This window comes from Misgurnus anguillicaudatus, chromosome 4 (assembly GCF_027580225.2).
Source record: "Misgurnus anguillicaudatus chromosome 4, ASM2758022v2, whole genome shotgun sequence".
Taxonomy (NCBI): domain Eukaryota; kingdom Metazoa; phylum Chordata; class Actinopteri; order Cypriniformes; family Cobitidae; genus Misgurnus; species Misgurnus anguillicaudatus.
The window spans coordinates 21,827,855-21,851,469 of NC_073340.2; the positions used below are offsets into that span (position 1 = coordinate 21,827,855).

Consider the following 23,615-nt stretch of genomic DNA (forward strand, 5'->3'; position numbering starts at 1 on the left):
AGAGCTGGCATATTTCAATATGGCTTTTGCTGCATTGTGTCTTCAAACTGAATTTGGAGCTAATAAGTTAAAGAAACTGGGTTGTGCACCAGCCAAGCAACTGGCACTGGCAGTGTTTTCTACTAATTCAACTAAAACACCATAGACAGGATATAAACAACTCATGACTACTAGGGTGGTCCTTATAATGGACCTTTTTTTTTTAAACTCTCACCCCCTAAATGTGTTAGGATATCAGTAAAAACACACTGCAAAATTTTGAATTGTTCATCTAGAGGTTGCTCAAAGCCTTGGAATATTTCCGAAATAAAACTTGCTTCTTGGAGGGTAACTTTGTTCCAGTTATTTCAGTCTCCGAGACACCATATAGCGGACTTGCTTCGTGTTGCTACAGCCATTGTCTCAGTGTATATTCTCTATTATGCTTCATTCACATTGAAGCTTTCTTGCTTTGAAAGACATATCACAACTAAAACAGGAGTTTTAATTGCATAGAGCATGGTCAAATAAGTCCATTGCTGCCATAAGTACTCTCACACTCACCTAAAGGATTATTAGGAACACCTGTTCAATTTCTCATTAATGCAATTATCTAATCAACCAATCACATGGCAGTTGCTTCAATGCATTTAGGGGTCTGGCCTGGTCAAGAAAATATCCTGAACTCCAAACTGAATGTCAGAATGGGAAAGAAAGGTGATTTAAGCATTTTTTAGCATGGCATGGTTGTTGGTGCTAGACGGGCCGATTTGTGTATTTCACAATCTGCTCAGTTACTGGGATTTTCACGCACAACCATTTCTAGGGTTTACAAAGAATGGTGTGAAAAGGGAAAAACATCCATTATGCGGCAGTCATGTGGGCGAAAATGCCTTGTTGATGCTAGAGGTCAGAGAAGAATGGGCGGACTGATTCAAGCTGATAGAAGAGCAACTTTGACTGAAATAACCACTCGTTACAACCGAGGTATGCAGCAAAGCATTTGTGAAGCCACAACATGCACAACCTTGAGGCGAATGGGCTACAACAGCAGAAGACCCCACCGGGGTACTACTCATCTCCACTACAAATAGGAAAAAGAGGCTACAATTTGCACGAGCTCTCCGAAATTGGACAGTTGAAGACTGGAAAAATGTTGCCTGGTCTGATGAGTCTCGATTTTTGTTGAGAGATTCAGATGGTAGAGTCAGAATTTGGTGTAAACAGACCAAGAACTTGGATCCATCATGCCTTGTTACCACTGTGCAGGCTGGTGGTGGTGGTGTAATGGTGTGGGGAATGTTTTCTTGGTACACTTTAGGCCTCTTAGTGCCAATTGGGCATCGTTTAAATGCCACAGCCTACCTGAGCATTGTTTCTGACCATGTCCATCCCTTTATGACTGTTGTTTCATATTTTTTGTTCTCTAATGCTTACCATAAACCCAACAGAAAACATTTTCCATTACATAAATATTTTAATATTATGCCAGGTATTGTGGGTTTACGTCGTATGGATCATTGGCTGGTCCTCAAAATCTACTTTTAGGTTTTGTTATTACTTTGTCAGACCACCTCTTCCGTACCTTGCGGAAGTCTCCCATATAATGCTCCCTGATGCCCACGAATGATGTTAAATATCCCGGAAATCAATTATTTGAAAATGTGCAAAGTAAAGAGGTCATGTTCAAAAAATTTTTACAAGGTCTCAGAGCAAGCGACAACACGAAGAGAGAAAGTAACAGCGAGCGTATCCTGATTGGTCTCCAACTCTGATCCTAGTGAGCTACTGTCCCGCAGACTTCAGTTCCAACTGTGCTCCAACACACCAATCTGTAATTATCAAGCAACCCCAAACACCTTGATTAGCTGGTTCAGCTGTGTTTGATTGGGGTTAGAGCTAAAATCTGCAGGATTTTAGATTTCCAGGAGCAGGGTTGGAGACCTCTAAAATAGAAGAATAATTTTCCATAACAAATCTTTATCAATCAAAGAACCTTACTGTTTCACAACAAGTTCATTGTAGTGGAAAAGGGTTCTTTAGACTATAAAAAGATAAGAAAGAAATTATTCTTTTGAGAACTTTTGACTAAATGTTTTTTAGGGGAATGGTTCTTCTGTGAAGAACCTTTTGTAGCATCTTTATTTTTATAAGGGGTTGAGACAACACCGAAGTCAGCGTAAGAGGAATTGATCGCTCACAAGCCGTCGAAAAAACCTTGAGGGAGATCTTGTGAGAGCTCCTTCCACTCCATCAATCAAGCAGCAACTACTTCACATCAAAGGACAGACTTTAAGTGCTTAAAAGGCTCTAAACAAAAGTCCATCTGTGATCAAAGTACCCTTAAGTTAGCTGACATATCTTGTGGTCAAGTCCTTATTCGATCATTCAAAGCCTTATGCCTCATCTTTATCTTTATATAAGACATTACATCTTTAAAATATTAAAATTAAAGTATTTGTATTACACACTTTCTATAATAAATGAAAAGGTATACATAAAACATAAGAATTATTACACTAGTGAACCATAAGTATAGCTTGGAGCAGGCATTTATTTCCTTCTGATTATGTATAAAGGAAAGGTTTTTGGTTTCTGATTGAGAAGAACTAAGCTCTTCATTTCCAATTCATCGCCACCGACTTGAGCAAGGAAGCTTGTCAAAAAGTACAGGGAAGCTTGTTGATGCATTGACCGCTCTGAAGTCTGTGTCACCATGAAATGTTAAAGGACAAGTTCGGTATTTTACACTTAAAGCCCTGTTTTCAGATTGTTTATAATGAAATAGAACGGTTTTGACTGAAATTTGGACATATGATGCTGGCCCGAGAACTTTCGGGTGTTTGATTTATCACCTCCCACCTCTACAATGTGTGTAAGGTGCACTGGAACAATCCTTCCTAAAAGGCATTAACCTTTCGTTTACAAAGACGTGAAACTCACCGAGTGGTCAGGTGTGTTTACTGATATGATCACACAAAAATCGCTGCAAAAGATGCTTTCCAAAAGGTTTTATCGTAGTTTTGCCAACTCCATTGACTTGTATTAGATGTGCTGTGAGGTACGGTATTACTCCGCGCCGGGAACTTTGTTTGTATTCTTGCAATCGGCAAAGGTGGATTATCGCCACCAACTGGGCTGGAGTGTCTATTATTCAAACTCTCAACGGAAGAATGTACGGTGTGAGGCGTTTGGAAAAATAGGTCCACAAGTTTACAACGAATGCTAAAACACCTGTTGGAAAGCATCTTTTGCAGCGATTTTTGTGTGAGCATATCATTGAACACCCCTGACCACTTGGTGAGTTTCACGTCTTTGTAAACGAAAGTTTAATGCATTTTAGGAAGGATTGTTTCAGTGCACCTATACAGCCATTGTAGAGGTGGGAGGTGATAGAACAAACACCCGAAAAAGTTTAATATTTCGGGTTTAATTTCAGAAAAGCAACCGTTACATTTCAAGGTAAGAATGAAACTACAATGATTGTATGTCTTAAAAGAAATAAATCTTAATTTTCTAATGTATTTTAAGTGAAATGTGAAAACCTCGATGAAGTATGCAGTCGAGCAACACGACTTCCGGAGAACGCACCCGAAAACATGTTCGCGACGTGTCTGGCAGAACTGGCACGAATGGCCATCCTAGATTGATGCTCTGGTCTCTCAAAACACGACGCAGATGGATTTGACGCTCCTTGCAGCTGAAAGGAGCCAGCTTTCATTGTAAATGAATGACTTGCGGGAAACTTTGGAAGCTCAAGTCGGCGGTGGTGTACAGTAAGGTATAAGTTTACATCATTTAGGTTATAGGTAAAATTACACTCTTTCTTACCATATGAGTGAGCAACTATAAAGGCTTGGATCTGAACTATTAAAAAAGATAAAAGGGGAAGAAGTTTGATCAAGCAGTCATGGCTGATTAGCTGACAACTGGATTACCTTTCTCCCCAAAGATCCATCGCTTATGCATACTGGTGGTGAAGAAGGTTGGTGTCTGAGTGGCACACATCAGAAAGTCAGTAACAGCCAGGTTAATGATAAACATGTTGGCAGGTGTCCTCAAGCTCCTACTCCTGGATAAACGCACAAGTAAATGTCAAGTGTTAGACAATAAGTAGGCATGAGTTAGAAAGCAGGAAGAGATGCAAGACAATATAGGAATTTCTTTAAATGGACACTCCACTTTTTTCATTCTTGCATAATAATCCGGCATAATAAATCTGTTGGTAAAAGTACAAAATGTAACTACAGAAGAGTCAAGTTTTAAATAGGAAAAATATTGAAACTCTTTGGTTATTTTTTGCGCGATGCTAATGGTCTAATCAGATTCAATGGATTATGCTAAGCTATGCTAAAAGTGGTACCACCAGACCCGGAGATCAGCTAAATGGATTCCAAAACAGTAAAAATCAAATGTTTAGCTCTATAGGGGAGCTAAAAATGAGCATATTTTTTAAAAAAGTGGAGTGTCCCTTTAATAGATTATGGGACAAAGTATTTATTTGACTTACCTGTGTACCTAAATGAAACATATTAGGACTTCTTTAAAGGGTAGTGTCCCAGTGACAGCATGGGACCATTTTTTACTATTTTTTTCTGACAGAGTACTTATGTCTGACTTGTTAATCCGAGGAGAAAATTGATCATCTTATCTGTTTACAAAATAAATGTTTGCAAGAATTTCCAGGAATAATATCATAATTGTGTGCAATAGATCAAATTATCAAACAATATTTGAAGCATTTAGACTTACTTGCAGAAGGCATACATGACCAAGAAGTTGCCCACCATGCCTGTGATTCCTACTGCAAGAATGACAGAGCCAATGGTGTAATGAGCGTGGTCTGGAACATCCACGGTTGGAAACGGGTGTCGAGTATCCCGGACCATTGCCACCTGTAGGTAATAGATAAGCGGTGAATAAAGCTGGAGATCAGAGGGAAATGTGAAACTAAATTCTTGGGGGTCTATGAATCCTTAAGTTCTGAATATCATACAGGGTTCCCACACCTTAGTTAACTGCAAAATCAAGGACCTTTCCAGGTCCAATACCCTCAAATTCAAGGGCTAAATGTGAGGAGACATTTCAAGTGAGAGCAAGGTTACATCGTGTTACCTTTTAAGATACATTGTTACAGTTCCCTTTTTATGGAACTCGCGCTGCGTCACTGCTGTGACACTTTGGAGACGCCTGTAAGTGCGTCTGAATGTGTACATCAAATTCAACCAATGGTGAGGCTTAACAGTAAAGACAGGGTGACGCGGGAGCCAGGAAGTATATCGCTATCTGAAATATTGCCAAAGACGGCGTTACAGGGACGCAGGAAGTATGGCAAGGGAGACGCAGCGTCTCATTCCCTTCTCAGGGAACAACAGTTACATACTTAACCCGAGACATTTCTATGTGTCAAACACAACTATGCAAAAAAGCATTTTGGTATGAATCCACATTCACATACAGAAGATATAAGCATTTAAAGCGAACAGTTTAGCAAGTGTGCTTAAAAAGTCTAAATTTTTTATGATATTATCCTACACTACACAGGGAATAATATGGAGTTTTTTCAGAAAACTTTTTGCATAAAATAGATTCAAGCACCTTCAATGACCTGTAATATGTTTATTTTCAAAAACTTTCCAGGGCCTTGATTTTTTTCCCCAGATTCACAAACTTTCAAGGATTTCAAGGACCCGTGGGAACCCTCAATAAGACAATTTATTATACATTTCACTTCTAAATCTCTGAATTCTATAATCTTTACAATGTCTATTTACTTTTATACCTATACACTGTCAAAAATAAAGGTACAAAAGCTGTCACAGAGGCATTACTCTTTAAAAAGGTCCTAATATGTACTATTAATTTACAAAATGTGCCTTTTAGGTACCAATATGTATCTTTGAAATACCAATATGTACCTTTGAAGTACTAATATGCACTCTTTGGGTACAAATGTTTACCTTTTTGAAAAGGTAATGTCCCAGTGACAGCTTTGTACCTTTATTTCTGAGAGTATACCGTCAGGGTTAATGCATTTATCTTGGAAATAAGTGAAGCCTGGCTTTTAAAGACTACAAGGCACAATGGACTCTGCCACTGCCTTCAACTACATTGAGTGTGGGACAGAAAAAGCTTTTAAAATAACAAAAATGGTCAGCTTTTGATTTTTAGCCTTTGTGTCAGACTTGTCTCAGTTCTTAAGAGGCAACAATTAGTTCAATAAACTGCACCTCAATTCACCAGTTGTCAGCATCGGTCACTTTAGAATCAATTTATTTATTTAAACTTCAGTCTATCCAAGAACCACTCAGCTGGCTCTGAATTGACTCAATGCACTCCAGACAAAGACAAAATATGAAGACGCTGACATTTAGAAGATACAAATGGAAAAGAGAGTTGCCTGATCAGAATAGTAACGAATAAATTCTATTAAAAAAGTATTCCGTTTCTGATCTGTGACTGTTAAAAAGTTTGTAAGTTGTCATATTCTTAAAATTTTATATAAGGAGGGCAGCAAAGTATGAATAGTGTTTTGAATTAGATTATTAAGACAAACTGTTGCAATATACATTTACTTTATAGAGAGAGGGCAGAATTATATAATTCATGAGATTATAATCTGCCTCATGATGGTGTAATATGGCAGTCAGTGTATGATTGTGGACATCTGATCAAACAGCATTAGGTAAATGAATAGCACATTGATGTCATTATGGTCGGCATATGGTCTGATATGACTCTCCCTCTTTGCAGAAACTCAAAATGTAAAATGAGGTCAGACGTAAGCTTTCCAACCAGTTCGATTGCTTTGCAGATGTAAATTTTCAAACAGGGATGAAAACCCTGTGAATTTAATTTTCTTCTTAAACTGTTTTTACAAAGATGATTGTGACATTTTACACATACTTGCATGTAAACATTCATTCCACTTTATAGAAAAATACCAAGATACACTCATAAAAGGTGCACAAGCTGTCACTGGGACGATACCCTTTAAAAAGGTCTATTTAGGTATAGATACAGTATGTACCTGTAAGGTACTAGTACAGTAGCTATCTGTGAGGTATTTGGCCTTTTTAGGAACAAATGCGTACTTTTTGAAAATGACAGCTTTCGTACCTTTAATTCGTTAATATCGCCTTTAATTTTGGTCAATATCACTCAGTCCTATTTCTCATTAGTCTAAAGGTCTTTCGTGCACTTGCAGGTCTTTTTAGTATGGGCTCTGAAAATTGATTTAAAAGCTGAGAGCCTTTTTAATATCTCTATATCGTGTTAAGTTGACATTTGCTCTCTGCAGCTTTATGAAAACCAGGCGCAAATTGGCTATTAATTTTTTCAGCTCAGCCTTAAAGCGATGAATTCTTCCGTGAATTTCCGTAAAATGAAACATGAAAACTGGCTGTTATACTTAACAGCCTCTAAGTATGAAAAGTGTTTATCTTTATTTCCTGTCTTCTCAATCATTTAAAGGGAGCTCATTCAGTTAATAATGAGGGTGATTAGTGATTTTCAGGAAACAGGGCCATTATGTCTTACTTGTGTCATCAAACACTGTAATATGAGCTAATTTGCATAATCCCCCTTTTTTACAAACTTTTATGGGTTGCATGTAATAAAGCGAACCTTTAAAGGGGTGGTTCAATTGTATTTCAGGCATTCTGACTTATTAACACAGTTATAGAGTTGTTTCCTCATGCTAAACATGGGCAAAGTGTCAAAAAAGCAGTTGGGCGTGTTACAGAGTATTTCTGTGCCAAATGCACTTCACCAGGGTTCGTACAAGTTTGGGAAAGTTTTTTTTCGATTACGGGTCCAGCTGACGTTTCAGGGGTTTCTATACGTATCACTTCTTTACATGGGCATTTCCCCCGGAAAACCCTGCCCACCCGTCAATCAGTGGGAGACAGAACTTGCACACATCACGCAACAGCTTTGTTTAATTTCAAAACTCAACAATGGCACATAAGAAGAAGTGTGTTTTTAGGTGTAAGGAGAAGAAAGCCAGCATTATGGAAACAATGGATATAGTTTATTATCCGGGGTAGCAGCGGAGTTTTGCGTGTGTGTTTGATGCGCTGGATTTCATTGAAAAGTCCCAACCGGGTCATGAGTTGCATGCGGTAAGTAAGACTAGTCTTATGTTGGAAATAGGCGCGTGCATATTATGACACGAACATGTAGTGAATCATAAGTTAAAGGGACACTTCACCCATTTGCATAAAGCTTTTGTATAGTTAGAACCCCAGTCATGTTTTTGAATGGTCATGCATAATTTTCTCATGTGCCGCTGAGACAGGAGAAATACAGATTTCAATGTTGCACTTCCTTCTTTCAATGATGTAAAAATCATCATTTTTCATCATTGAAAGAAGGAAGTCCAATATCTTTGTGGAGGGAGTGTGACTACAAACACCCCTTTTCACAGTCAAATAGACACCAAATTCAAAATGTATGTCACATTTCGACTACAAATATGACACACTTTCAATAAAGATTAATGTTTCTATGGGTGAAATGCTCCTTTAAACAGTGTTGTATAGTGTTGCATGACTCGTACTCGCTCCTCCCGCGGTAGAAAATCCTCCTTCTTCATTTTTTCGTACGTTATCGGAAAGATTCGGTAAAGCTAATCTTTCTTTCATAAATCTGATTAAACTAAAGACTCTTCGGAGATATGAAGGATGTAATACTACTCTATAGGTACTCCCGATTAACATCAGAAATGCAGAAACAGCGTGTGTTATGTGAGCTTGACAACATGGAGTTTCAATTCAATTCAATTTTATTTATATACCGCTTTTCACAATTGTTAATTGTTTCAAAGCAACTTTACATTAATAGATGTAGGAAAATCATAGAAAAGTGAGCGTAGTATTAAAGCAACACTAAAGAACTCTGGCTCTTTGCTCCCCCTACAGGTTAGAAGCGTAATTGTTCATTACCACTGTCGTAAATACTGCAGCATAGCTGGCTCTGATTGGATTGTAGGTCTGCCGTAAAGCAAGTTTTTGTAGTTTTCACTCGAACTACAGGACCGCTACCCGACGGTTGGATACTTCTTTAGTGCGGTTTTGGCCGATAGAGGGCTGCAAAGCGAATGTGAAAGTGCCATTCACCCTGTTTTGTGTTGATGAACCACTGAAACTTTTTTGGAAACGTTATTTTAAGGTAAAAAAAACTCTTTGGTGTTGCTTTAATGTAACAGATACAGTAAAGTATTAAGTTAAGCCAATGGTGGCAGACTCTCCAGGGGATGAAAAAACCCCTAGGAGAAAAACTTTTTATATATATGTAAGCAATAAGGTACGAGAGGCTGTGCTGTATCGTGAATATATAAATAGTATCGGGGTCTGACTGAAAGAGGCATGTGGAATAAATTGAGCAAGCAATGTGAAATGCAAGGTCGTATCTAAAATGCGGAGCACAGAGTTTAATTTATTAGGGGATTCCTCTAGTGGAATAAATTTGACTGATGGCACTCTGACAAGTGAATAGACATGCACTAAATTAGAGAAAAAGGGAGTAGGTCCAATATTATTGGTCCCACCTACATATAATGACACCTATGGTAATGACATATTGTGAGCTTCAAACACTATTGCCCTTCTTATGTAAACCTTGTGCATGCAAAAGGCAGCTGGAAAACTGGCCAATCTCACATAAAAGTACAGTCGCGATGTTAAATTGCACATTAAATTAAATACAACGTATTTTGACTGCTGAGTTAGCACTATATGCTAGTTAATGCTATATGCTAGCGTTTAGATCAGTGTTTCTCAAACTTTTTCAGCCCAAGGACCACTTTATCTTCCAATTTTTTTCTGAGGACCACCTAACAGAATCCCACTCTAACACTCCCCCCCCCCCAAAAAAAAGGAAGGATAAGCTAAGTTTAAGTTTAATATGCAACTGTTTCAAGTCAAAAACATTTTTTTAAAACAAATGCAATGCTATGTTCAGAAATTATTATATGAATTTTTGCATTTGAAAAAGTAAATGTGAAATGAGTTGCAGCTTAATATGAACAACAAACTGCACATGTGAAAAAAAAATGCAATTAAACATAACAGCCTGGGTCCAACTTAATGTCATTCCAAAGAGCCATTAGTTTAAAACTGAGGTGATGGATATATGAAGTCTATGGTTGTAACTATGGTAACAATAAACTACTGAAAAAAAGTTCCCCTTAATGTCCAAAATCACTGAAATTACAGGGATTTTACACATGAAACCAAAACTAGTACATAACAACACTAAGAGATCTGTGAATTTTAGCTGCTTTCAGTTGACGGTTGATCTTTTCTTTTGACTCCTCTTTGGTTTAGCCAACCAATCCATTTTTACATTATTAAAACAGAAAGGCAAGAACTGATATCACAGTTTTGCAAGTGCATTAAAAATCTACTTTATTAAGTGACGATTGTATAAACACTTGCCTAGTTTAGGTCATCTTTTGGCAGACCACTGGGGGGGTTTGGCGGACCACTAGTGGTCCGCGGACCACACTTTGAGAATTACTGGTTTAGATTGAAGTTCTACTATTGAAGTTACAGCTACGTTTTGCAGGCCCACACTGAAAAACACAAACTTACCACTCAGAAACGTCCATCTCCAATCTTCGAATAATTGATTATTCCTCAAAATCTGATACAGGCTCAAACATAAGGTCTGTTTACACACACATAAAGCTACTGAAGCAGCCAAAATCAGAGCAATGCTCAACATATAGGTCTCGTACACACTGCACACTTTCAGGAGTGACAACCGCATTAAAATGCGGGAGTGAATCCCCTAAATGTTCGTTTCATGTCTGGACGGAACAAGACTCACTCCCGAAAATGTGATGATTGACACAGAAATAACCATAGCAACGTTCTGCCGTCTCGCGTGCTTATCACTCACAGCTTTGACCAAAATAATTTAACAGCATTGTGTTTCGCAATAAACCTCCGTCTTGGCGTTGTGTATTTTACGCTTTTGTGAAGCTGCTTCACAGCGCAGAGCGCGCGATCTTGCAGTGTTGCCATGCCCTCGTCTTTTTTGTACGTAAATACCGTTTTGGCGCTTAACCGTTTATGGATTTTGGCTCATGAAGCGATCAAGTTTTTGGTGTTAACAAAGTGTGAGGGTGCCGGTCCCAATATTTTGATCTTTGAGGTAAAGCATTTAGATTTATTTCGGTTTATTGGATTTTTCTTGTTCGCTGTTTTTTAACTGCGGAAATTCATGTCAGCAAACACGAATAAATTAATCAAAATTTTGTTACTATTGCACAACTTGCTGTTAGACTGTGTTGTACCTTCTATGTAGATATCAGAGAACAATGTAACATTTTGTATCAGTGCATTCTTTCGCACCTTTCACCAAAAGAGAAACATCATAGATATTTAGAAAAAATTGTCAAAATATGTACTTCAGCTGTCACTGGGCAGTACCCTTTAAAAAGATTCTGTTATGTACCGTGCACTCTGGACCACAACAAGGTAAACTAAGTTTTTGGGCTATAAATGTTTGCAGTAAATGTTTTGGACCCACACACATTTTTTGGACTTCCGACGCCCATAATTTAAATGTCACACTTACAGTGACAGGACTCACTGTATAATAGATTGTATAAAATGGGGAACCTGACTAACAACTACAGATTCATTGAAACCTCTAATCAGTATGGCAGTGATATTTAAATACATTTGTATAAGTCCTGTAAGCAGTCATTAGACCGCACTGTGTCCAATGCAAACTGCGATTCACAGCACCATTTCCCATTATCTAGAGAAACAACATTGATATTTGGTTTAATCCTCATATATCAGTGCAGTGCTTGTCTGTTAGGTCTATTGATGATGGCTTTGAATGACAATACAGAAGAATGTACTGCCACTTGGATGAATGATTGCGTGGCACAAAAAGACCAGACGTGTCCTTAAAATGTCACTATCACTTAGATATTCACGCAAGGATAAAAAGGTAGACAGAGACGAATAATGAAGAGGAAATGAGTCTTCACAAGAGCACAAGAAGCTTATTTGTACCATTAATTTATCGCAGCAGATTGAAGTGGGCTGCACTACATAAGGCTTACAAAGAGGGTCGTAAGCTGAGGTGTGAGCCTCATTGGTCACTCATATAAGCATCTGCCTTAATATTAATTGATCACTAGGTGTATCTTTAAAAAAATCATGTTTATATGTGCCCCCTCTTCAACTTAGCACATTAAAAGACACAGTAACAGTTTAGAAAAGAGCAAGACACAAACAATCAATTTCAAGTGAATCATCAGACAGCTTCCTGCTCTGTAAAGAACATCTCTGAGGAGATCACGGCCTCAAACTTTTCAAATAGGCACCATGATAAAGGACAGCTGATATACTGCTTTAAAGAAGTCTGACTTTCTGAAGAGATTATCTACTTTCCTCTCCAACAAAAGCTAAAACCCTTTGCCATTTCCAGCAGGAACTTTCGTGAAGGAAGGTGACATTAAAATCAAGCCGAGGTTGTCAAACTTTTCAGACTCCTAATGACTTATCTGTTGATGGGTGAAGAAATGTGAATTGGATAAAAAGAGGCAAAGTTGGCCCTGTTTACACTAAAGTGAGAGCTAATGACCATTGAGAAGCTCATTAATGGTTGTCATTTGGATGAGACGTTAAACTGAGGTCCTGACTCTCTGTGGTCATTAAAATTCCCAGGATGTTTTTTGAAAAAGAGTATAGGTGTGCTCCGCCATTCTGGCCAAACTTGGCCATTGGCCTCCTAATCATCACGGCTATATCACTCTGTCTCCTCTCCAATTATAAGCTGATGTGTTGTGCAATATGGCTGCCATCACATCATCTGGTGGATGTTGCACATTGGTGTGGTTGAGAAAAATCCCCCTTTCATATGTAAAGCGCTTTGAGTATTGCAGAAAAGCACTATGAATGTAAAGAATATTATTATAATTATTTGTGTTAATCGGTCAGGGATGTCCACCATTTAAGGACAGTTATTTTTATTTTTCACTCATAAGTGTTACACACTCAGCAGAAAATCAGGGGAAGCTGAAATATTGTGAATTTATTGCTGTCTTTAATAGATCTTCAGATTAAATTATTTTCTCTCTCTCTCTCTCTCTCTCTCTCTCTCTCTCTCCCTCTCGTTCTATTTATGGGAATGAATGGTGCTCGGGGAGAGCAGATCTGATCCTCGCGTTCCTTCAAGGCATGTCACTACAGCTTTTACCATGGTCAGATGGGAAACATCACAACCCATATAGACCACTCATAATGCAAATTATCACTTCAAATAAAGAAGACAGAAAAGTCAGAGGAGTTTAAAGACCAATATGTTTTATATCTTTCTCTCTCCCTTCCTATAATTCTCATTATACTTTTTCATTAATGTGTACTGCCGCTGTGACGTTGGGGTTAGGGGCAGGGTTTCGTTATTGTTTTATCTATGATAATCGTACGTTTTTCATTCATATTCAATCGAATTAGGCAATATTTATATACATATACGGAGACCCTAAGGGGACATGGAGCAAAAATTAAATAAAGTTTAGTTCCCTTTCAGTCGGTCACTACGACGTCACGTCGTGACCGACGAATTGGGAACCGCTTCGCGGGTGACCTATCTACTTCGAGAACTATCAGAAACGCCAATGAACTTGGCATGCAGGTATTTGCATAATGCCGGCGCCGCCCCGCCAGGTGCGTATATAAGGCGCAGGTGCATAATACCAAATCAGCTTTATTGCTTCGAAGCCGGCAGACATCTGCTCTCGAGAAGCTGTTTAAACTGATCTTTGTAGATCCCTGTTCTTTTGGAGGAAAAAGAAAAAATCTCAGATTGCTGAAGTTGGTTGGGCAAAGACACCTCAGCGGAGGCTCGCAGTGTTTTTCTCCACCCTTTCTCTCTCTCTCTCTGTCTATTTAATTTAGGACTTGAGTTCGAGTGAGTGCGTTGCCTCTCCCTGTGTGTTTCACCAGCTTGCACAAAGAGTGATTTCCCTAAAAGAGCAGCACGTTTGAGCTTTGTGTCTTTTTAAAGACAGCCACTCATTCGTGTCACGGTCGGGGTCGTCTTTTTAAAGATGGATTTCCGTCCGTGCTCCGTTTCTGGATGCGGTGTGTTCATCGCCCCCCAGGATGGCCACAAGCGTTGTCTTTCGTGTCTGGGGTTCCAGCACGCAGAGGCAGCGTTGCGTGATAGCTCATGCCCCATCTGCGAGGGCATGACTATGGCGGATTTGCGGAGACGGGTGTCGTTCCTCCGGCAACGGCTCCCGCCTTCCCAGTCTGGTGCTGCTAAGGGTGCAGCCACCAAACTTGCGAAGGATGACCTCCGTATAACGGTGCTGGGTCGGTCTGCTGGTTCGTCCAGTAGCTCCCAGCGCCCTGATCCGTTGCCAGCGGAGGTCCCGATGGAGACGAGCGGCCCGTGTTTTACGGTGTCCTCGCGCTCTGTCGAGCCTCCACCTGACGCGATGTCCACCGTAACGTTGGAGGGGGGGTTGTCAGCCTCGGACGTCGATCCGGATCCGCTCCCGCCTTCGGGCCAGGTTGCGGGTTCTGCGTTCGACCCTGAGATGGCAGCCATGCTCGCTCGGGCGGCGGAGGCGGTCGGCTTGGAGTGGACTAAACCTCCCCCACCTGAACCGTCCCGCCTCGATGATTGGTTCTTCGGGGGTGCCAGGGCTTCTCAGTCCTCGCCCCCGGTGCCTTTCTTCCCTGAGGTGCATGAAGAGCTGACGCGGTCGTGGAAAACCCCGTTTTCCGCCCGGAACCGGCCGTATCAGCCTTCACCTCTCACCTCTCTCGAGGGTGGGGATGCCAAGGGGTACACTGGTATCCCGTCAGTGGAGCGCCCGGTCGCGATGCAGTTGTGTCCGGCCGGTGTCACTTCCTCCTGGCGGGACCAGCCTACTCTCCCCTCGCGGGCCTGTAAGCAGTCTTCGGCGCTGTCCGGTGCTGCTTACAAGGCTTGTGGGGAGGCAGCCTCTGCCCTGCATGCCATGGCATTGCTGCAGGTTCACCAGGCTAAGGCTCTGAGGGATCTGCACGCGGGAGGTCACGACTCGGCGGAGTTCTCTGAACTACGTGCGGCTACGGATCTGGCGCTTCGTGCGACCAAGGTCACCGCACGCGCCGTCGGGCGTGCGATGTCTACCCTGGTAGTCCAGGAACGCCATCTCTGGCTGTGTCTGGCGGACATGAAGGACGCCGATAAAACCCGGCTCCTGAATGCTCCGGTTTCCCAGACCGGCCTGTTCGGCGAGACGGTCGAGGAGTATGCGCAGCAATTCTCCGTGGCCAAGAAGCAGACTGAGGCCATCGCTCAGATCATGCCACGTCGGAAGCGTCCTGCGCCTGCCCCATCCACGTCGGCGCCTCAGCCTGCTCCTCGCCGAGGGCGTCCTGCGGCGGCCGCCTCCGTTCCTCCCCGGGGCTCTTCTAAGAAGCGAGGAACCGGTCGTCAGCAGCCCGCCCCGCCCGCTCATCCCGCTTCAAAGGGTGGTAAAAGAAGATCTAAGCGGCCCTGAGACGGGCGACCTAGAGATGGAGGGGATTGCTCTTCGGGAGATGGTGAAGGCACCACTCCCCCCACCGGAGGAGGGCCGGTTGGGGAATCTTTTGTTTCATTTTTCTGTTCCGCCGACTTTTCAGTCGGAACCCACAAATTCACAAAAAGAGCGAATTCCACTTCCATCTCTAGGTCTTCAGATGAGCGCCGGAGACACGAGCGGGCTCATAACCCCCCCTCGTTCTCCGACTCATCAGAGGAGAACGAGAGCGACGCACGGGCTCATAACCCCACCGCGCTCTCCGACTTCTCAGGCGGTAGGAGACAGCTACGGGCTCATAACCCCTCGTCTCCCTCCTCCTTCGCCAGAGGGTGCATCGAGTGGTGTGAGGTGTCTTCAGCAGAGCCTCCCTTACTCAACCACCCAGCAACGGACTCAGGTGAGTGTTATCACACACAACACTGCTGTCGGTGCGGCCGTTACGCACACACCGGCGATCACCTCCGTTGCGCCCGCCGCGGGTACACCGATCGTGCCTTTAGTCCCCCTCGCACGGTATCTGGGGGCGTGGGAACAGCTTCCCAGCCCGTCGCGTTGGCTTTTACGCACGATTCGTCTCGGCTATGCGATCCAATTTGCCCGGCGTCCCCCCAAATTCTCCGGCGTTCGTTTCACTACGGTGAGAGCTGCCGATGCGCACGTCCTCCGTGCGGAGATCGCTGTCTTATTGGCGAAAGACGCGATCCAGCCGGTCCCTCCAGCCGAGATGAGGTTTGGGTTTTACAGCCCTTACTTTATTGTACCCAAGAAAAGCGGCGGCTTGCGACCGATCCTGGACCTGCGTTCGCTGAACCGTGCACTTCACAGAATGCCGTTCAAAATGCTGACGCCCAAACGCATATTTCCATGCATTCGTCCAAACGATTGGTTCGCATCTATCGACCTGAAGGACGCGTACTTTCACGTATCGATTCTCCCCCGACACAGGCCGTTTCTCCGCTTTGCGTTCGAGGGGCGAGCATACCAGTACAAAGTCCTCCCATTCGGGCTCTCTCTGTCGCCCCGTGTATTCACCTGAGAGAGAGAGGTGTGCGCATTCTCGCGTATCTGGACGATTGGCTAATAATAGCTCAAACACGTCAGACGCTGTGCGATCACAGAGATTTAACTTTAAAACACCTCGCTCGTTTGGGTCTTCGGGTCAACTGGGAAAAGAGCAAGCTTTGCCCCGTGCAGAGAACCTCTTTTCTCGGTATGGAACTGGACTCGATCGATTTGACAGCTCGTCTAACAGAGGCGCGTGTACAGTCGATTCTGACTTGCCTGAATACATTCAAGAGCAAGAGCGCGGTCCCGCTGAAACAATTTCAGAAGCTTTTGGGGCATATGGCAGCAGCCGCAGCTGTAACTCCGCTCGGACTGCTTCATATGCGACCGCTTCAGCATTGGCTTCACGATCGAGTCCCGAGGAGAGCGTGGCTGCGCGGCATTCACCGTGTTATCATTACACCTGCGTGTCGTCGCACTTTCACTCCGTGGTTAGACCGTGCGTTTCTCCGGGCCGGTGTGCCTCTGAGACAGGTCTCCAGGCATGCGATAGTATGCACAGATGCTTCAGACACGGGGTGGGGGGCCACGTACGATGGGCTTGCGGCTTCGGGGGTCTGGACGACACCCCAGCTGCATTGGCACATAAACTGCCGGGAAATGTGGGCTGTATATCTTGCGCTCGTCCGTTTCAGCAACGAGTTACGGGGCAAAGATGTATTAGTTCGAACAGACAACACTGCGACCGTGGCGTACATCAATCGTCAAGGCGGTTTACGCTCGCGTCACCTGTCGCATCTCGCCCGACCCCTCCTCACTTGGAGTCAGAAGAATTTGAGGTCTCTTCGTGCCATTTACATCCCGGGCACGCTCAATGTATAGGCGGATGCGCTCTCTCGGGCTGCGCGTCCCGGCGAATGGCGACTCCACCCCATTGCGGTTCAGCAAATTTGGAGACGTTTCGGCAAAGCGCAGATAGATCTGTTTGCTTCCCCAGAGACGACCCATTGTCGCCTGTTCTATTCACTAGCCGACGACTCGCTCGGCGTGGATGCATTGGCACACAGCTGGCCGCGAAACATGCGCAAATACGCGTTCCCTCCGGTGAGCCTCATTGCGCAAACCTTATGCAAAATCCGGGAGGACGAGGAGAGCGTGCTGTTGGTGGCACCGTATTGGACAACCAGGAGTTGGTTTCCAGAACTCTCTCTCCTCGCGACAGCCCCTCCGTGGAAGATTCCCCTGAGGAAGGACCTTCTTTCTCAACAAGAGGGCACATTATGGCACCCGCGCCCCGACCTGTGGAACCTCCATGTGTGGTCTCTGGACGGGGCACGGAGGATATGAGTGATTTACCGCAAGAGGTATCTAACACTATTGCTGCTGCGCGAGCGCCGTCTACGAGACAGGCTTACGCGCTTAAATGGAACCTGTTTGTCGACTGGTGTTCTTCCCGAAGTGAAAACCCCCGAGAATGCCCGATTAGTGTTGTGCTTTTATATCTCCAGCGTCGTTTGGAGAATAGGCTGTCACCATCCACTATTAAGGTCGATATCGCTGCGATATCAGCTCACCATTTACCCGTAAACGGTAGAACAGTGGGTCAGCACGACCTAGTCATCAGATTTCTCAGAGGCGCTCGAAGACTGAATCCTTCGCGTCCCCCCTCTATTCCTCCTTGGGACCTGTCCTTGGTGCTGAAATCACTCCGGGAAGCCCCATTTGAGCCTCTGCATAGTGTGAGTGTTAAATTTCTTACAATGTAAACATTAACTCTCCTTGCTTTGGCTTCTGTTAAGAGGATAGGGGATATTCATGCATTTTCGGTCGATGAATCGTGCCTTCAGTTCGGGCCGGCTGCATCCAGCGTAACACTGAGACCCCGGCCCGGCTTTGTGCCCAAAGTTCCCACCACTCCTTTTAGAGATCAAGTGGTGAATCTCCAAGCACTGCCTTTGGAGGAGGCAGAACCAGCCATGGCTTTGTTATGCCCTGTTCGTGCACTACGTGTGTATATAGACAGGACGCAAAGTTTTAGGACCTCAGATCAGCTCTTTGTTTGTTACGGTGGTCAGCAGAAAGGAAAAGCTGGCACCAAGCAGAGGATGTCCCATTGGATTGTGGATACTATAGCCCTTGCATATCAAAAACAGAATGTGCCTTGTCCATTTAATTTACGTGCCCACTCTACACGCAGTGTGGCATCATCTTGGGCACTGGCTCGCGGTTCCTCGCTAACAGACATTTGTAGAGCTGCAGGCTGGGCGACACCTAATACGTTCACAAGATTCTATAGTGTTCGTGTCGAACCGGTTTCCACTCGGGTTCTTTCTACTAACTAGTTAAGAATGCCGAGGGTCGGCTCGTGTGTCGGCTTGGAGCCTCTATTTTGGTGCTGCACAGTTGCACCATTATGGAAGGCCATCGGGGCAAAAACGTCTAAAAAACTGTTTTTGCCTCTCCTCCACCGCCCTGATAGCTGGTGTTGCGGAGCATCTGCTGTCAACCTATCACTGATGTATTCTCCGTAAACCTGTGTAGGCTAGGCGTCCACATTTGTCCCCTACGTGGGGTTCATTTGTGTGTAAAGTCCGTGGGGTTCTAATCCTCCACGTTTTCCTTAGCAGAGCCTGCTCTGCACATCTCAACATACCATGTATTGTTCAGAGACTTTATTTTGAGCAACCTGTCGGTTGTTTCATATATTTTTATGTCATCCATTTAACCTTCTTAGGGGATGGCTTCCGCAGTGTTCTAGCTCCGCTCAGTTTAGACGCTTCCCCCAGTTCGCTGCTTCACTATCGTGGGTTAAGGAACAGGTAGTGACCGGCCTTCTGCATTTTGCCTTAGGTTCCGCCCCTTTATGTGGAGGGCGGAGGGCTTTTGCAGGCACTGGAAGGGTTCAGCTGCAGTGGCGTTTTGGTAGGGATTCCCAATTCGTCGGTCACGACGTGACGTCGTAGTGACCGACTGAAAGGGAACGTCTTGGTTACGTATGTAACCCTCGTTCCCTGAAGGAAGGGAACGGAGACGTCACGTCCCGTCGCCACAGTTTGCTGTTCCATTGCTGTTTCAGGCCGGGCACTGTTGCTCGGCTTCTCAGCAATAATATAGCTGATTTGGTATTATGCACCTGCGCCTTATATACGCACCTGGCGGGGCGGCGCCGGCATTATGCAAATACCTGCATGCCAAGTTCATTGGCGTTTCTGATAGTTCTCGAAGTAGATAGGTCACCCGCGAAGCGGTTCCCAATTCGTCGGTCACGACGTGACGTCTCCGTTCCCTTCCTTCAGGGAACGAGGGTTACATACCTAACCGAGACGTTTCGCGTACTCACGTGAAACTATTGCATGCTCCGATGAAACTTTCACGTGCGAAAGTGAAAGTAAACTTAAAAAAATTCTGCACATGAAGGTTTCGCATGAGCACATGAAACTAAACTTGAGGTTTTTTTTACTCCAATGTCACCTTAGGGGCTCGGTATTACGTACATATCAATGTTCATGTAAAGCAACAGTTGAGTTTGACAGTATTTTACTCAAACATTGAAACAACCCAGTAGACTTTCTACACTCCCAGAAATAACAACATGATCTCATGGAAAGTCGTGTTATAGTAATGAAATTTTTTATTTATTTATTTGTGTCTAAGGCACGAAATTTAGCTTTTTTCGTGCCTTGAGCACAAATGTCTTTTTCGTGACACTTGCACAATCTCTATAAACAGTTTTTCGTGTCCGTGGCACAACTTTCTTTTCATGTCATTTTATGTGTTGTTTTTTCTTTTTTTGTTGTTGTTGCTATTTTTAAATCATTGGCGCTTGGGGTTGGGGTTAGATTTGGGGTTTGGGTTAGGAGGGTGTACTTTTATTTATTGGTTTCTACATTTTTTTAAGCTTTTAAAACTATTCTCGCCTGAAGTTGGGGTTTGGGTTAGGATGTCTAAAAATGTAACAGAAAGTGATTCTAAACCAAACCCCAAGCGACAATGGTAAGACATTTAAAAATCCAATATGTAGGAGAAAACAATACATAAAATGACACGAAACAAAGTCGTGCCATGGTCATGAAAAACTATTTATATATATATTTGTTCGAGTGACACAAAAAGACATTAGTGCTCCAAGCATGAAAAAGGTGAATTTCATGCCATGGACACAAATAAATGAATCACATTTTTCGTGACTATAACACGACTTTCCATGAGATCCGTCTGGAAATAAAGGTACAAATTCTGTCACTGGGACTATAAAAAAGTCCTAATTTGTACCATTTTGGAACAGATATGTACTTTTCGGGTACCAGTATGCACCGGTATGGTACCAATGTGCACATAAAAGGTACCAATATGCACCTTTTAGGTACAAAAGTGTACTTTTGAAAAGGTACCGCCGCAGTGACAACTTTTGTCCCTTCATGTACCTTTTCTTCTGAGAGAGTACTTTCAAAATGTATAGACACTAAGGGCCCTATTTTAACAATCTGAGCGCATGGTCTGATACATAAATGATAACTAAATAAAAAAACCTTCTAAAATGAAATCCCTTTTTTTGTAGTCATTAGTGACTCATAAATAAAGAAATAAAATGAAAAATGAGTGATTTTCTATCAATACGACTGAAATTAATTTGTGGTAGTAATCTCCAACAAATAAAGCTTATAGGTAAATCCAGAATAAAAGATTTTCATTAAAGCACGAGGTCATGCCTGCCTGAATTAACCAGACACTCTCAAATCTCCATTATGCTATTTTTTGCAAACCCTGACCTAGTTTAAGCACATAAATTGCAGTGTACAAAAATCCAACGTAAGTGGCTATTCAGTCACGAAGACAACTTAACGGTGCAGTGTGTAATTTTTAGAAGGATCTTTTGACAGAAATGCAAAATAATATAAAAACTATATTATCAGGGGTGTATAAAGACCTTTCATAATGAACCATTATGTGTTTATCTCTTTAGAACGAGACCTTTTAATCTACATACACAGAGGGTCCCCTTACATGGAAGTCCTTTTTTCTACAGAAGCCCTTAAAGGACAATTTTTTTACTAAGTTGTCTCCGATGATGACATGTTTGTCCGGTGGCGGCTACCATAGCATCTCTATGTGTTTTAAAAACGAGGGGTGAGCCGTGGACTAAGCCGTTGGTTGCAATTTGCAACCTCACCACTAGATGCTGCTAAAATTTACACACTGCACCTTTAATATTTATATCTGATAACATGCACTGCATTGTCATCTTGACTGGATTTTAATGTAGGGTGATTTCAGACAAACTGAAGTTAATGTCATGTCCGCTGACCCTATGAATGATATCAAAGAAACCAGAAGGGTATTAGCTGACATTTTATCTAACCTTGTTGTACTGGGAAATTTATTCAATAGTTAATATAAGCTATAAATCGTTGAGGTAAACCAAACAGATTTTAAATTCAAGGCCTTCTAAATTATCAATTATATTGATGACATTTGTATGCCTATTGTTGTTACCCCTCAACAAACAGTTACATCATTCCTATTGTCTGATTGACATGCAGTACTATCACAAAATGTATTTATCGACATACCGTAGGCAGTGAAATACAGCTGTGGGCAAACAATGAGAGCCTAAGTGACAATTACAGATCTGTATGACTTGTATCCAGAAATCCTATTTGTAAAGTCTCTTAAAAGAAATGACCTTTCACCTTCCCTTTCAGGGTCAGTCATCTGTATCGAATCAAAACAAGGTTAAAGCTGAAAGGTGATCACACACAACTGAGTAGTTCTGGTTTAACAACATTCAATCAACAACAATTGAGATGGGAAATCAATTGTGGACAATGAAATACACTTCTGCATATAGATGAGCAGAAATAAATATCTAGATCCACTTACTGTATGTGAAAATTGTGAGTAAAAAACAAAGCAACAAATATAACGGCTGAAAATCTATGTACATAAATGAAACACTTCATATACATCATACACTGATACAGTTCTGCTTATTTCTCACATTATCTGTATCTATTTTATATTTTATATTTATCTAGTTTCAGAAACTGCTATACCTTCATACAAAACTATTCTGAATAAACTCTTTTGATTATATCAGTAAATAAATGCAACCTTGGACTTATATAAGCACTTTAACAAATGATGTCTATTTACTTTCAGATGAATAGAGCCCCCTTCTGTTTGTAAACCGCTATAGCACTTATTCATCCTATATATAATCCCAATGACAAGTGTTTGTGTGGATTACTCTCAGTCTATGCTAAAGCCTGATTATTTAACAGAATTCATCTGATGTGTTATACTGACGGATGCTGAGCCGCTAAAAGCAAAGCATCAGTTTGGCTTGAGTTTATAGCTTTAACCCAAAAATGGGATAAGATTTTGGATATGATGTTATTCTACAACGTCAGATGAAATCACATAATGAAAATATGCATTATGCATGTTTTATTCTTCATATTGTATATGTTGGTCCCCTATATCATTTTCTGTCTAAATGGTTTTACAGGGAACTGCTCAAAGTAAATGAAAAGCACATACTATGGGCCCATATTATTACTCATAATTGCATGCTTTTAAAACTGACATTTGTGTGAACTTATATTGTCTGCTCTCTATTATGTCCGATAAGTTCGTCATTAAGGGATAGTTCACTCAAAAATTAAAGTTCTGTCATCATTTAATCCCACTCATGTTGTTAAAGATAAAAGATATTTTAATAAATGATGGTGAGCATACAATCGATGGTACCTACTGACTTACACTGTATTTGTTTTTCCTACTATGGAAGTCAATGGCTACAGTGAACTGTGTGGTTACCTACCATCAGTTCTCAAACATTATTTAACAACATAAGGGTGAGTAATTTTTTTTCTCTTAGATTGTTTTCTGTAAAGCACCTTAAATTTCCTCTGTGTATGAAATGTGCTATACAAATAAACTTGCCTTGCCTAAATTATGACACAATTTTCATTTTTGAAAATGTGAACTATCCCTTTATTTGCTATAAGACTGTAAAGAAGCAGCCCTATATGCAGCACTGGTGTAAATATATAAATAAGAACATTAAACAGCTCTCATA

At 42.1% G+C, this 23,615-nt stretch overlaps 1 protein-coding gene across 1 annotated transcript in view; it reads right to left on the reverse strand.

Moving 5' to 3' along the window:
* usp54b (ubiquitin specific peptidase 54b) overlaps positions 1 to 23,615 on the reverse strand; it is a 205,227-nt gene that overhangs the window by 14,401 nt on the left and 167,211 nt on the right. The window contains exons 20-21 of the mRNA XM_073866980.1: positions 4,732 to 4,874; positions 3,918 to 4,051 (exon numbers count right to left, since the gene is read on the reverse strand). Coding sequence (XP_073723081.1) covers positions 3,918 to 4,051; positions 4,732 to 4,874 — 277 coding nt within the window. The remainder of the gene's footprint in view (positions 1 to 3,917; positions 4,052 to 4,731; positions 4,875 to 23,615) is intronic.